Raw genomic sequence first — 16,814 nt, 5'->3', positions numbered from 1 at the left:
GCACAAAGCTTCTTTTACATCCTGTCACCAAGAAAATCCTTTCCATGTTCGCCCATCCAGTTGGAACTCGTACCATATCGGCCAATTAGCGAAGTGCACATTTGCATGGCGGAGCATAATCCGGTCATTGTATCCTCTGGCAGCAATTATCGAACTTTTAAACGAACTCCTCTGTCTTCGGGCTCATGAAATTATTTTAATGATGGTACCAGTATACATTTTGTAATTTAGAGCAATATTCACAAAATCCTTCAAACTAAAAAAAATAAATGATAGGATCTTCCAGATGGCACCAACAACATTTGGAGCAGTCAGGTACGCCCTGTCATAACACATTGCTGTCATGAAAGTTGCATCCTTGCAGCATTCTACTAACAATGTGTCAGAATGGAGATGATTCCATAGTCAGATGGTGTGCAGGCTGATCGCAGCTCCCCAGAGACTTTCACTAATGTGCTTTCAGACCACCTCTTGCCTGTTTGTTTGCTTAACAGGATTACATTCTAATGGGGATGGCTAAAATTAGACTTGGCATGCAATTTAAAGGGCTTCTCCTGTGCAGACTGCTGGGTGTCTACAGAGTCAGCAATTGTCAGCGCACCACCTGCAGTGTACACCCTGTGCGCCCTTCATGGTGTAACCCTTCATTGCCTGGACGGTCTTATGATGGTGGAGCTTGTGTGGCACAGAGTGGAAGTGTCTGATTTACATCATGCTGAACCCGGGGGCTCCAAACTATTCAGTATGAGGGCCGCATCCTATATTGTAGATTGTAAGCTTCTAGGATCAGGGCCCTCCTAACCCTCTTGTATTGAACTGTATTGTTGCTGTATTGTCTCCTTTTATATTGTACAGCGCTGAGCAAACTGTTGCCACTATTTAAATCCTGTATAATAATAATAATAATAATAATTGTACAAATATTCACAGGCCAAGAAAAATCTGTTTTATTAACAAACAAATCAAATTTAAACAAATCATTTTCTTTTACATGGAGTTTATTTTTTTTAATCCGCATGATATTTAAAACAGAGAAAGAAGTTTAGCAAACAATGAAAATAAATTTCAAATAAACTTGAGATCATAAGAGTCGCTAATAAAGTCCCCTTTTACATCAGAGTCCCCATAAGAGCCTCCTTATGCCTGAGTCCCCATTAAAGTCCCCACTTACATCAGAGTCCCCATAAGAGCCTCCTTATGCCTGAGTCCCCTTTAAAGTCCCCACTTACATCAGAGTCCCCATAAGAGCCTGCTTATTCCTGAGTCCCCATTAAAGTCCCCACTTACATCAGAGTCCCCATAACAGCCTTGTTATGCCTGAGTCCACATTAAAGTCCCCACTTACATCAGAGTCCCCATAAGAGCATCCTTATGCCTGAATCCCCATTAAAGTCCCCACTTACATCAGAGTCCCCATAAGAGCCTCTTTATTCCATTAGTCCCCATTAACCACTTCCTTACCGCGCTATAGACAAATGTCGGCTACAGCAAGGTCGTCCAGTTCTGGGAGGGCGTCATATGACATCCTCCCAGAATGCGCCCTCCAGCGGCACGCACCGGGCACTGTCTGTGATCGCTGTGTCCTTTGGACACAGCTGATCACGTGACATAGTAAAATACCAATCATAACGCCCTTTTGCCACGTGATCAGCTGTGTCCAATCACAGATGACCACCATGTAAATACACTTGCCAGTTATTGGCAGGACTTTCCTCATGTTGTCAGTGTGAGGAAAGTACTGCAGATAATTATAGTTATAACCAGCAACTGTCAAAGGAGACATCTGCACTGATAATCAAAGCACTGATTATTAGTGCAGCCCCAAAAGTGCCCAGCAGTGCTGCTCATCAGTGCCCAATAGTGCCGTCAGTCAATACCGTCAGTCAGTGCTGCCAGTCAGTGTTACCTATCAGTGCCCATGACTGCCGCCTATCAGTGCCCATCAGTGCCACATATCAGTGCAGCATCATCAATGCCCACCAGTGCCTCCTCATCAGTGCCGCATCATCAGTACAGCCTATCAGTGCAGCCTATTAGTGCCTATCAGTACTACCTAATCAGTGCCCATTAGTGCAGCCTCATCAACGCCCAGTATGCATGAGGCCTAAATTATTACATTTTTTGGAATGTACCCCTTTTTTATTAGCCACATTTTTAAAATGAAACAGAAAATTTATTGTAAAAGCAGCCAATTGCAATCTGCGCTTGAGCGTAGAAGAGATACCAAATTATTGCAATTAATGATGACCAAAAAAAAAGTATCTCACACAAAGCAATGGAATATGGAGCTGGATCAGCCTTGCAGTTCTTTCCAGGGTGGGAAATTATTGGTGAACACTACAAAATTAAAAAAGCAGAGAGTGCGACAGCGTAGTGTAAAATCCTGTAGTCAAACCCCTGATGAAGAGGGTGCACCCTTGAAACGTGTAAACAGTGATGCAACTTTGAGGCTGTGACTATGTTGGAAAATCATGTCTTGATGGTCGGACAGCTACGTCTATTGATTGGAGATACACTATGTTGCCAAAAGTATTGGAACACCCAAATCATTGTATTCAGGTGTTCCAATCACCTCCATGGACACAGGTGTATAAAATCAAGCACCTAGTCATGCAGACTGCTTCTACAAACATTTGTGAAAGAATGGGTTGCTCTCAGGAGCTCAGTGAATTCAAGCGTGGTACCCTGATAGGTTGTCACCTGTGCAATAAGTCCATCCGAGACATTTCCTTGCTAATATATATTCCACGCTCAACTGTTAGTGGTATTAAGTGGAAGCAACTGGGAACAACAGCAACTCAGCCACGAGTAGAATAACAGAGCTGGGTCAGCGCATGTTGAAGCACACAGTGCACAGAAGTCACCAACTGTCTGCAGACTCTGTACTTTTGACTCAATAGCTAAATACCTCCAAACTTATTGTGACCTTCAGATTAGCACAACAACAGTGCATAGACGGCTTCATGAAATGGGTTTCCATGGCCAAGCAGCTGCATCCAAGCCTTACATCACCAAGTACAATGCAAAGCATCGAATGCAGTGGTGTAAAGCACGCCACCACTGGACTCTAGAGCAGTGGAGATGTGTTCTCTGGAGGTACCAATTACGCTTCTCTGTCTGGCAATCCAATGGATGTGGCTGGGTTTGGCGGTTGCCAGGAAAATGGTACTTGCCTGACTGCATTGTGCCAAGTGTAAAGTTTGGTGGAGGGGGGATTATGGTGCGGGGTTGTTTTTCAGGGGTTGAGCTTGGCCCCTTAGTTCCAGTGAAGGGAACTCTTATTCATGCTCCTTTCTTTGTGGGAACAGTTTGGGGATGGCCCCTTGCTGCTCCAACATGACTGCGTACCAGTGCACAAAGCAAGGTCCATAAAGACATGGATGAGCGAGTTTGGGGTGGAGGAACTTGACTGGCCTGCAGAGTCCTGACCTCAACCCGATAGAACACTTTTGGGATGAATTAGAGAGGAGACTGCCAGGCCTCCTCGTCTGACATCAGTGCCTTACCTCACAAATGTGCTTCCGGAAGAATGGTCAAACATTCCCATAGACACCCTCCTAAACCTTGTGGATGGCCTTCCCAGAAGAATTGAAGCTGTTATAGCAGCAAAGGGTGGGCCAGCTCAATATTGAACCCTACGGACCAAGACTGGGATACCATTAAAGTTAATGCGTGTGTTAAGGCAGGCCGACCAATACTTTTGGCAAAATAGTGTATACTGGATTGTATGACAGGTGAGCTAGAGGTGGCTAGAGTGGAGTTTCAATGAATGTCAATGGGCGGCGTGAGTTGCAAACAAATAATCATATTGTGAAAACTATCAGGACTATGGCTTAGCCGTGGACATTTTTAGTGGCAGCAGGGTTAGCTGAATGTTTTGATACAAGATTTGTGTAGGTGGGCTTGAAAATGAGGGAGTGATGGCAGTTTAGAAATCATGTCCTGATTTTTCAGCTCACACTCTAGCTTTTGTCAGCTCCCACTCTAGTTTTGAACATTCCGCCATTCATTCCTATGGGACCAATTTCCCCACAAAAACGCCGATATTTCGTGAACTATTCAGCGAAACGTTCTACAAAGTAATAGCACACCAATCGGGAACAATCCGCACGTTTCAGTATATTACTGTCTATGTAGTGTAAAAACTGTGGGAGGAGTTAGGGTGGAAAATTTGTCTATAATAATAAGAATATATATGTGAGATAACAGTAAGTGGTCGCCATGGAAGAACACTTATTGTTATCTCACATATATATTCTTATTCCGTTTCTTATTATAGCCATATTTACCACCCTAACTCCTCCCACAGTTTTTACACTACAAAGACAAGTAATATATCAAAACGTGCGGATTGTTCCCGATTGGTGTGCTATTACTATGTGGAACGTTTCGCCGAATCGTTCAAGAAATATCGCGGTTTTTGTGGCAAAATTTTCCCATAGGAATGCATTGAGCAGCAGAGCACAGCTAGAGTGTGCAAAGGAAAAATCAGAAAAATCAGAACATGATTTGTAAACTGCCATCACTCTGCCATTTTCAAGCCCACCTACACATATCTTATATCAAAACATTCAGCTAACCCTGCTGTCACTAAAAATGTTCACGGCTAGGACATACTCCTGATAGTTTTCAGAATATGACCATTTGTTTGCACCTCACCCCTCCCATTGACTTTCATTGAAACGCCACTCTAGATACCTGAAATGTTAAGGGACGTTTTTAAACTGCGACTGTGCCTTTATTTTTTATCCTTCAGAGACATACTATACATCAAAATTGAGCCCTGCTTCTTGTGATTATCACAATATAAGGCTCTTTGCTGTAGCATTTACACTTTTAAAACTACAAGTGTTTGAAAATGGCAATCTCCAGTGAAGTTGGCAAGTTTAAACACTGCTTACAACATGCTGACATTCCTGAGTGAGTTGCTACAGCAACCAAACATGACTCACACGCAGCTGAGTCATTGAGGCTAACTGTGAACTCCAAAATACAAGCTGAAATCCATTTATCCCTCTGTCAGGCTTGCTATGTGCACTGCTTACATTTCATCAATCATTTGGTAAAGGTTGCGGCAAGAACACTTTACACAATTTCCCCAGAAATTGTAGATTTTCTAGTATTATTATTATTATACAGTATTTATATAGCGCCAAAGGGTTTGCTCAGCGCTGTACAGTAGCAAGGGGGACAGAACATGAGAGAAGACAGTAACAATACACTACACGAGGGGTTCGAGGGCCCTGCTCTTTTGAGCTTACAATCTAGGAGGGAGGGGAAGGTGGTACAGGAGGAGATGGCTGTGGGGGATGGAGTGGTGGGTGGAGTGGAGGAGGTTAGTTGTTAGGTGAGGTCGGGTGTTAGGTGAGGTTGGGGTAGGCTTCCCTGAAGAGGAGGGTTTTCAGGGTGCGCCTGAAGGTGAGGAGGGTAGGTGACAGTCTGATGGCTTGGGGTAGGGAGTTCCAGAGGAGGGGAGAAGTCCTGGAGAAGTCCTGCAATCGGGCGTGGGAGGAGGAGACCAGGGAGCTAGAGAGTAGGAGGTCCTGTGAGGAGCGGAGGGCACGGGTAGGGTAGTATTTGGGTATCAGGTCAGTTATGTAGTTTGGGGCGGCATTGTGAATGGCTTTGTAGGTCAGAGTTAGCAGTTTGAACTTAATAACATTTTATTGAGGATTTGACACTACACCAGTGCACTCTTGCTCTCTGTTTCATTTATAACATTTATTTTAGCTTAAGATAAGCAAGTAGCCTAACTAGACCAAGAGTTGACTCTTCCTGATAGTTTATAGCATAATCAGATGAATGACAGGATCACTATGGATCACAGTTCACCCTAGGCTGCTCATGTTTTCATATTTGCTTCTCAGATTTTTGTCTCTTATTTATATTGTTTGATGGAAAAAGGAATTAATTTATTATTCACAGTGTGTAAGGGGTCATCATCTCAAAAGTCAATGCGGTTTTAAAAAATGAAAGCAACAACCAAACTGCTTTAAGCAGGTTTTACCCCTTCATGACCAGTCCATTTTTTGCTATTTAGCACTGCTCTACTTTACTGGTAATTGTGCAGTCATGCAACGATGTGCCCAAATGAAATTTATATACTTTTTTCCACCCAAATAGAACATTCTTTTGGTGGTATTTGATCACCACTGGGTTTTTAAAATTTTTTTATAGTACAAACAAAAAAAGACTAAAAGTTTGAAAAAAAATAAAAACAATATGTTTTACTGTCTGTTATAAAACCAATCATCCATTATCCAATCCAAAAAAAAAAATTCTTCATAAATTTAGGCCAAAATCTATTCTGCTACACGTCTTTGGTATAAAAAGACATGTAGCAGTAACTGGTGACATCTAATCAGAATTTATTTTTCATTGGGCCAAAGTGTCCAGTAATGGGAAAAGTTGGTATTTTTCCCTCAACCACCAATCACAATCAAATCCACATTGAAAAATGACAGTTGAAATTGAATGTAATTGGTGGCAATAGGGAAAAATACAATGTAATCACCAAAATATTTCCCCTTGGTTGTTGTGCGTGTGGATTTCTGTAGCGCATACACTTGATCAGTGTCTGTTAAATAAGGCATTTTATTTGCAATTATAAACAGCCAAATTACCCTCAATCTGTCAATTTTTAACCTAAGAAAATTGAGAAAAAGCAGGAGGAAAATGCATGAAAAATACCAGCATCTCATAATATTGTATTGCAAAAATACAACGTAGAGTATATAGATGGCATAGCTGCAATAATAAAGCAACAAAAAGGAGATTATCCAACACAACAAACACTTGGGCTCTGAGGAAGAGGTTGTGTCCTCGAAACGTGTTAGCCAGTTGGTCATCCAGTGTTCCATCGTATGGACTCAGATGTTGTTTGGATCATACATCTTGTTCAGTTTGACATGCCTGTGTTATTATGTCCATTGTAAGTATGATACCTATTTTTGTTTCTTTAATAAATTATTTTAAACGATAATGCACTAGGTTGGTGCGCCCTTTTTCTGTTTCTCCAAAAAGGAGATTATCACAGGTCAGTTTTACTTGCAAGTAACTGAAAATGGATTGTTGGGACTATGTAAAGAGATTCCATCACAGAAAGAAAGGGGGGCTCCAACGTTTCATGTCGTGGCCAAATCACAGGACAATGTCGCAGGCAAAGCTTTTTCAGTTCCTGCCAGTATTATCCAGTGAAGCTGCCCATCATAGTAATGAACATACAGTATAGGAATATGTGCAGGTTGTGGTTAGTGACTAAGTGACTAGATGGAAGTGTTGGTACGTTGCCAGCCAGAATGTCCTGACAATTGCAGGCAGACCAGTACGTCTTACCTACAGCAGTTTTTCATTTTCGCCTTAAAGTGGTATTAAACCGAAAAGCAAACATTTATTATATTGCAGCTTACCAATTCCCAGATGTGGTAACTGCATTAGTTTTCTATTTTAGGCTTTCTTTTATTTTCCCTTGGTGATCCAGTCAATAAGTCTGTTGATTTTCAACAGAAAAAGCTCTCCTGCAAATATATCAGATAAGAGTATTGAGACAAACCATTTACCACTGATGGGGTGCTGACAATGATCAGCTTTTATTTATTCATGTAAATAACTTTATCCCCCCCAAAAAACTGTTGCTGTAACTGGTTGTGTAACTGCAAAGTGAGCAGGAGTTCGGCTTCAATTTGTATCTAAATCTGCTAGTACATCTAACACTCCCCTCCCCCTAGACTGACAATGCTGCTGACTGCCGTGCCACTTCAATTTGTTAGTGTATCTAAATATGCTAGTACATCTAACACTCCCCCCTAGATTGACAATGCTGCTGTTTGCCGTGCCACTTCAATTTGTTAGTGTACCTAAATCTGCTAGTACATCTAACACTGCCCTCCCCCTAGATTGACAATGCTGCTGTCTGCCGTGCCACTTCAACTTGTTAGTGTATCTAAATCTGCTAGTACATCTAACACTCCTTTCCCCCTAGACTGACAATGCTGCTGTCTGCCATGCCACTTCAATTTGTTAGTGTATCTGAATCTGCTAGTACATCTAACACTCCCTTCCCCCTAGACTAACAATGCTGCTGTCTGCCGTGCCACTTCAATTTGTTAGTGTATCTAAATCTGCTAGTACATCTAACACTCCCTTCCCCCTAGACTGACAATGCTGCTGTTTGCCGTGCCACTTCAATTTGTTAGTGTATCTAAATCTGCATTTCATCTATCACTCCCCTCCCCCTAGACTGACAATGCTGCTGTCTGCCGTGCCACCTGTGTTCCTCCATCCAGAGTGGGGGCACTGTAATACAGGAGGTGTGTTACTGGCTAGATTACCTGGTGAAAAGAGGGGAAAAACCCTAATAAAGAAAGAAAACGAATGCAGCCAGCACATCTAATGATTGGTAAGCTGCAACATATTACATTTTGGTTTTGAGGTTAACATTGCTTTCAGTGACAGAGTCTCTTAAAAATAATAGTATTAAACCCTTAGCTTTTTTCTGGTTTAACATATTGAGCACAAAAAAATAAACATTCCCCAGTAAACAATTTGTTAAAATTCTTACCCAGCACTTGCAGTTTACAACTTTCAGTGCTGCCGACTCCTGCTCTATCAGTGCTGCTTCCCTGAACATCTTTTCTTCAGAGGAAAGAGTTAAGAGTGGGCAATGCTGTCTCTGGTTAGTCTGCTGGCCTGGAATAGGAAGGAGCAGGGGAGTGCCTTGCCATCCTCAGCTAAGGGGCTGTGTGTTTCTATTGATGCACACAGTGTAGGGAGACACAGCTTTAGTTTCTGCATGCAAGAGTGATTCCATAGGATGCTGCAAGACAAAAAAAGGAACCATCCTGAGACAGGAAACCTGGGGTAGTTATCACGGCACCAGCTTAACCTGGAACATAGACAAGGATTCAAAGATAAAGAAGCTGCATCAGTAGATGATTAAATTAGCTGCTGAAAGTGCTTAATAAAACTGAGGGTTTAATATCACTTTAAAGCCAAACCAGCATAACAGGAGAGAGCACAGCAGCAGCCGCTCAGCTCAGTGTTGTTACTACAGGGAGTAGGGAGTGCACCATGCATGCGCTCAGGGGCATCCCTAGGCAGGTGCAGGGGGTGCGCGCCGCACCAGATGACACCTTTTGCACGGGGTGACACCGAACCTGCTCCACGGAAAGGTAAGTTTTAATGCAAGCCGACGATCCCCACAGGATGGATCGGATCTGCGGATTGGGCACAATGGATCGGAGTCCGATCCATTATCCTCCCCAATCCACAGATCCGATCCATCCTGCGGGGATCGTCAGGAGCGGGAGCTCATGCAGTTATCAGTTAACCCCGTATAGGTTGCAAGCCGACAATCCCCGCAGGATGGATCGGATCTGAGGATTGGGCATAATGGATCGGAGTCCGATCCATTATCCTCCCCAATCTGCAGATCCGATCCATCCTGCGGGGATCATCGGGAGCTCGTGCAGTGATCAGTTAACTCCGTATAGGTTGCAAGCCGACGATCCGCGCAGGATGGATCAGATCTGCGGATTGGGCATAATGAATAATGAGTCCGATCCATTATCCTCCCCAATCCGCAGATCCGATCCATCCTGCGGGGATCGTCGGCTTGCAACCTATACGGGGTTAACTGATCACTGCACGAGCTCCACTAAAAGGTGGGTTTTAAAGCAAGCCGATGGTCGGCACCAGGACCAGGTGACACCAACCCAACCAGGGACGCCCCTGCATGCGCTACGTTTAAATGAAGGTGAGCGCTCGCTCCAGTTGTGCCAGGGATGGGCGCTGAATGTACGAAGAAACATCCTAGCAATTAGGCAGAATGAGGTCATGACTAAAATGTGGGAGGTTTTCGGCCAGGCCCTCGGGGGTCCCACAAATCACCAACAGGAATGGAAATTACATGACACAATATTTTTCCAACCCGCACTGTGCTTATTCACCTACTGAGAATGCCTGACTGTATGTTCAGTTTTCTTTAAAAAGTAAACAGTGGGGGTTATTTACTAAAACCACATGGTGCAAATTCTGGTGCAAATCTGCATAGGAACCAATCAGCTTCCAGGTTTTACTGCCAAAATTTAATTGAACAAGCTGACGTTAAAAGCTGATTGGGTACCATTCACAGCTGCACCAGATTCGGAGTGCTCCAGTTTTAGTTAATCTCCCCTTTGGCCTTTAGGCAATAGAGCTTGGTCACTGACCCACTCTTAGCTTGCTGAGTAGACAATGAACAAGCAACACCACCAATATGGTCATTACTCTGCTCTCTCTGTCAGCATGTTACTACTTTTACATACACAGCTCTTTGCAATGGAGTGTCTGACTGGCTCTTAAACAGCTCCAAAGGTTGGTGGATATCCAAAAGGAAATAAGTATACAGGTATCCAGAGAACCCGACTATTCATTTCATTTTCCATTATTCTCTGGATAAACAACTGTAATGTACAGCACTTCTACATTGTATACTGCCACTGTAATCCTATTTTACTTGTACTGTACCTTACATCCTCTTAAGAGGTGTTCTTTCCACTTCTGTTTAAATCTCTAGAGCAGCTGTCTCCAAACTGCAGCCCGGGAGCTGGGTGCAGCACTTTGCTTGCTTGTATCTAACCTTAGGGCACTATTCCTCGCACTGATACGAGACACCGTGCCAATTGACACCAACTGGCACCAACAATGGGGCATCATTCCTCTCAATTACATCAATGATGGGACATTATTCCTCCCACTGACATCAATGCTGGGGCACTATTCCTCCTAATGATACCAATGGTGGGGCACTATTCCTCCCAAAGATACCAACAATGGGGCACTATTCCTCCCAGTGATACCAGTGATGGAGAACTATTCCTCCCACTTATACCCACGATGGGGCACTATTCCTCCCAATTATAGCAATGATGGGGCACTATTCCTCCCAATGATACCAATGATGGGGCACTATTCCTCCCAATGATACCAATGATGGGGCACTATTCCTCCCAATGATACCAACAATGGGGCACTATTCCTCCCAATAATACCAACTACGGGGCAATATTCCTCCCAATTATAGCAAAGATGGGGCACTATACCTCCCAATTATAGCAAAGATGGGGCACTATTCCTCCCAATGATACTAATAATGGGACAATATTCCTCCAAATGATACCAATGATAGGGCACTATTCCTCCCAAAGATACCAATGACGGGGCACTATTCCTCCCAAAGATTCCAATGACGGGGCACTATTCCTCCTAAAGATACCAATGACGGGGCACTATTCCTCCTAAAGATACCAATGATGGGGCACTATTGCTCTTAATGATACTAATGCTGGGACAATATTCCTCCAAATGATACCAATGATGGGGTACTATTGCTCCCAATGATACTAATGCTGAGACAATATTCCTCCCAGTGATACCAATGATGGGGTAGTATTCCTCCCAATGATACCAATGATGGGGCACTATTACTCCCAATAATACCAATGATGGGACACTATTGCTCTCAAATGATACTAATGCTGAAACAATATTCCTCCCAATGACACCAATGATGGGGCACTATTCCTCCCAATGACACCAATGATGGGGCACTATTCCTCCCAATGATACCAATGATGGGGCATTATTCCTCCCAACAATAACAATGATGGGGCACTACTCTTCCCAATGATACCAGCAATGGAGCACTATACCTCCCAATAATACAAATGATGGGGCACTTCCCCCCCAATACCAAATCTAGTGATGTTTACTCCCACTGATGTCAGGACAATTTCCAGTCCTGCTGACCACAGTCTGGACCCACTAAGTCTGAAGTACAATAAACTGGTCCTTTGTTTAGAAAGTTTGGAGACCCCTGCTCTAGATGATCGGTGATGATAATAATACCTTTAATACATAAAGGATGACTGTGTAACGGAGCTGAGAACCTTACTCAAAGAATATGTGTGAGTGTGTGAATATTCAGTTTTCAAACTTCGTGTTCTCCCATTTGCCCAATAGGACACAGGTGGCAATAAAGTGAAGTCTTAGGTGGATATCTTTATCTGAATTTATCCTTCACCTAAATGATGACTGACTTTCTTCTTTTCTTGTCTCCGACAGGTTTAATAGTGTACCTGGGAATGATGCTGGGTGCATTTGTCTGGGGTGGACTGGCAGACAAGCTGGGCAGGAAGAAATGTCTCCTCTTCTCACTGACCATCAATGCTGCCTTTTCATTTGTGTCCTCCTTCGTCCAGGGTTATGGATTCTTCCTTTTCTGCCGCCTTATTTCTGGATTTGGGTAAGTGTTTTTATGGAGGTTTTAAGCACTAAAGCCCACATTCTCTAACTGGGTTAAGGGATGGATGTGTTATGCAAAAATAACTAGATATGGTATATTCCAGCAATATTAGCCAAAGTCCTAGGTGTCACTCTAGACTCAAACCTGTCCTTCCAGCCCCATGTCCAATCGTTGGCAAACTCATGCAGGCTCCACCTCCGCAACATCTCCCAAATACGTTCGTTCCTAACCCCAGACACTACTAAACAACTCATTCACTCCCTTATTATCTCACGCCTGGACTACTGCAACTCCCTTCTCACCGGCCTACCTCATCACAGACTATCCCCACTTCAGTCTATTCTGAACTCAGCGGCCAGACTCATCCACCTTACCAACCGCTCCGCTTCTGCCACCCCCCTCTGTCATTCCCTCCACTGGCTCCCGATTGCCCAACGCATTAAATTCAAACTACTAACACAGACATACAAAGCCATTCATAACGCTGCCCCAAACTACCTCACCGACCTGATACCCAAATACCACCCAACCCGTAATCTTCGCTTCTCACAAGACCTCCTACTTTCTGGCTCCCTGGTCTCCACATCCCACGCCCGACTGCAGGACTTCTCCAGGACTTCCCCCATCCTCTGGAACTCACTACCCCAATCCATCAGACTGTCACCTACCCTCCTCACCTTTAGACGCACCCTGAAAACCCATCTCTTCAGGGAAGCCTACCCCGCCCTCACCTAACAGCCGATCTCCTCCACTCCTCCTACCACTCCATCCCCCACAGCCACTTCCTCCTGTACCACTATCCCTTCCCTCCTAGATTGTAAGCTCGAAAGAGCAGGGCCCTCGAACCCCTTGTGTTCTGTTTTGTTACTGTATTGTCCCATGTACTGTCCCCCACTATAATGTACAGCGCTGAGCAAACCTTTTAGCGCTATATAAATACTGTATAATAATAATATTAATATTATGCCCACTTAGTGTGGTATTCACACTGGTATTAAAACCTGAACTGCTGTGAGACTAGCTGAACTTTTCATGTTGTGATTGTATATAGTTGTATACACCAATCAGCCATATCATTCTGACCACACACAGGTAAAGTGAATAACATTGATTATCATGTGACAATGGCACCTGAAAGTCACTAGAATATACTGTATTAGGTAGCAAGTGATCATGTTGTCCCTGAAGTTGATGTGTTGAAAGCAGAAAAACTGGATAAGCTTAGCAGATTTGCGTGACTTTGACAAGGGCTAAATTGTAATGGCGAGATGACTGGGTCAGAACAACTCCCAAACTGCAACTCTTGTGGGATGTTTCCAGTCTTTGGAGACCCCTTGTTACAATATCAAAGGATTCATACACACAGGACATTATTAAAATGCTCCTCCTCACGGCAGCAGTGTTTTGGAAGGAAAAGCTTGCTGTGTCCATGAGGCCTAAATTTTACCTTTGAAAGAAATTTTGCTTTTCTGTCATGTAATCGTATGGACATGGATGTTTGATATAAGAGCTATCAATAGGACTTACATAGTGAAGTATTGTACCTCTGTAATTGTGTCTGTATAAATAGGGGTGTAGGCCATATGATAAAAGCATTTATCGTGTATGTAAGCAGGTTGTTTAGGGTAGCCTAGATAGGTGCTGTCCCGGGGTTAATGCAGGGGCAGACTGACCAGTTGGGAACTCGGTCAGTAGGGTGCCCTATGAGATGCCCCTGGTACCTTTCATAGGCTTTTTTGGTTGTGGTTTGAGTGGGGGTGAGGACACAGGGGCCCCATGATCCCCTATTGCCCGGGGGCCCCATGAGTCGTCAGTCCACCCCTGGGTTAATGTTATTTCCTGGGTTTTCTTTGGCAGGGTTTTTTGGGTCTGACCCATTAGTCCTATGCCTATAAAAAGGGACAGTGGTCTGGAGACAGAGAGCTGATGGGGTATTCAAGTCCTATGCTGTGAAAGTTTCAGATTCCAATGTTCCTGGCCCGTGAGCTGCATATCACAACCAATGGCGGTGTCCAATTTAAGAGATATTGTTGTGGTGATAAGTAGTGCCATCATCCCCAAACAACAAAGTAAAGAATAAACTTTCTTATTTGGGGGATTTTTAAGGAACATAAAGACAGAAAGATTTGTTATGCATAAAAATTTTATATCAATTTTATTATAGAAAAAACAGCTAAAATCTTACAACAAGAGAAAGGCAGTCAATCATTTTTACATCAATCATGGATCACATTGAATACAGTTTTGGAAGCAGAGTTCAAGCCATAATAGGGCACCTAAAAGTGTATAGCAGAGTCCAATGTTGCTTACCTCCTGAAGCCTTCCACTATGTAGAGGGACTGCTAGTTCGCCTTGAAGATACCAGCTGCTGGGTTCTTCCAGCCATGCACTGTGCCACGAATGGACTCTACCTGTGCAGGTATGCTGGGGCAGCACACAAGCCTGAGAAAAGGATTAGGGACATAGGGAAAGAAGTGTATCATACATTGAACTCTTTTATGTTCCGAACCTTTTAGTAAAACCTTGCCTTATGCCTGGTCTGAATCACTAAAGGAGTATATGCAAGTAACCAGCACACATAGTCTATAATTTATATAATCAGTAGACACATTGGGGTATGAAGACAAGTGGTTACGAAGGGTAATGAAAGCCATCAGTTAGTCAACCAGCTTGTCATTGTGCTTATTCCTGTCACGGGTGGGACATCCTCTTGTAGCAAGGGAGTGTTGTCGGCAGGGCTGCTGTTAGAAACCATGGGGTCCCATTCAGCCAACCTGATAGGGCCCCCATCCCAAAAAAAACCCCACATTTTACTATGCTTCAGTTAATGAATGAACACATTGAATGATTGGTACCGATCACTCATTGTGTGCATTCAGGAAAGGAAAGGGCTAGTAAATGTAATATATTTTCCGAACCCTTCCCCCACTCTACATCCTGAAGGATCCTATTGTGTGCTTGCAGCTGCCAGTGAGGAGGAGAGGAGGGAAGCCAGCAGCACTGTGGGGGTGGGGGCACAGAAGGGGGCTTGGGCAGCAGGGGGATGTATGGTACACAGGGAGGGAAGGTGATGGTTTCTGCCGGGGGGGCATTTATTGGAACAGATCCCCTGTACAGCTCTCTCTGCAGCAGCTGAAATCCAGCAAGAGTGAGAGAAGAAAAATCCTGTTTTCAGCTACTGCAGAGAGAGACATACAGGGTGTAGGTTCCAGTAATTGCCCCCCTGCTACACCGATCACCCTCCCTGCCCACATCTTATTCACCCAGCTGCCTGGGCCCCCCTGCTGGCCTGGGCCCCATACATGAGGACTGGTGGTACCCCCTTATCCATGGCCCTGGTTGTCGGCATATCTCCCCTGGTGGTCTGTCTCCTATGGCAATGGGAGCAGATAAGCGCTCAGAGGTTTCTGGCCTGTGCACTGTGTACGGCAGAGGAAAAGTTCAATGAGTGCATGAATGGAGTCAGCGCGGCATGGCAGGGTTCTATTCCCTTACTGGGAGTGAGGTAGCGGAGATTCACTGGACAGGTGGGGTGGGCAAAGGCTCAGCGTGTACCTCCTAATTGCAACAAGTTATAGTGAAGGTGTAAATTGTCATGGGAACGAAAGAGTTAACTTGAGAACAGTTTAGAGCGTCAAGTGTACACGGTGTACAACACAAAGCAAAGGTACTCCATGTGTGAGGCAGTGACCCTGCATCCAGGTGCCTAGCATAGCCCAGAAGAACCCACCCTGGAGTAGGCTCCCATGTGACCTACACTTGGCATCCAATGAGGAGGGGAACATGGAGGGAGTTTCACCCACCTGCCCTACATGTAAAACGGTGATTTTGTTTTACAAACTTTCAGTATGTACGTAAATTATCGAGATGATTAAATTCTTAGAAAACACATGAATTGAATATTGGTCCTTATAATGTGTGTACATGACTAGCACCCTTTAGAGAGGAACAGTCCCAAAAAGACAGTAATATCATAGAGTTTACTAGGCAATCTAGCAGAAGTATATTGAAACCTAACCAGATATAAACATATAATAACAGTCACTAATACCTAAACAATCTTGTGGGAAAAACAGAAAAATATACAAAACCATGCCAATGAATTATTACAGAAAAAGGCCTACTAAACTGTTGGGTGTCTTCATGTGTGTTGAGGACAGGTAGCCGCTATGATCTATTAGGTATTTTTAATTTCCAATGATGTATCTCGTTTTTACTACTTTTTTACTTTTTTAACAAAGACTATAGGCAAAACGTTTTTTTTCATTTTGAATAGAACAAGGAAGGGTTATGAGGGGTATGAGCAGAAGACCTTTGAGTCTCTACAGCATATTACATTGTATGGCCTAGCCATTATGTCTCTTTTCTATTTTTATTTTTTGGTTTTATGTTGTTTTTTGTACTGTCATATATTGAGGTGATGGCTATCAGCAGTCTTTACTCAATGTTTCACATTGCTATTTTGCTAATAGAAGCATATTTTGATTTCTAGTTTGAGTATTGCATTGTCCTTTATGTAACTGCTTTTTTC

The 16,814-nt window shown here is 43.6% G+C and overlaps 1 protein-coding gene across 2 annotated transcripts in view; it reads left to right on the top strand.

The window, feature by feature from the left end:
- SV2B (synaptic vesicle glycoprotein 2B) overlaps positions 1-16,814 on the top strand; it is a 235,920-nt gene that overhangs the window by 172,223 nt on the left and 46,883 nt on the right. For both annotated transcript variants that reach the window (XM_089687653.1, XM_089687652.1), the window contains exon 3: positions 12,103-12,283. In XM_089687653.1, the coding sequence (XP_089543779.1) occupies positions 12,103-12,283 (181 nt within the window). The remainder of the gene's footprint in view (positions 1-12,102; positions 12,284-16,814) is intronic.

This window comes from Staurois parvus, unplaced genomic scaffold (assembly GCF_062004578.1).
Source record: "Staurois parvus isolate SC_StPar_1 unplaced genomic scaffold, SC_StPar_1.0 ptg000432l, whole genome shotgun sequence".
In the NCBI taxonomy this organism is placed as follows: domain Eukaryota; kingdom Metazoa; phylum Chordata; class Amphibia; order Anura; family Ranidae; genus Staurois; species Staurois parvus.
The sequence above is the reverse complement of the archived record's forward strand: the minus strand, read 5'-3'. Positions and strand labels throughout refer to the sequence as shown.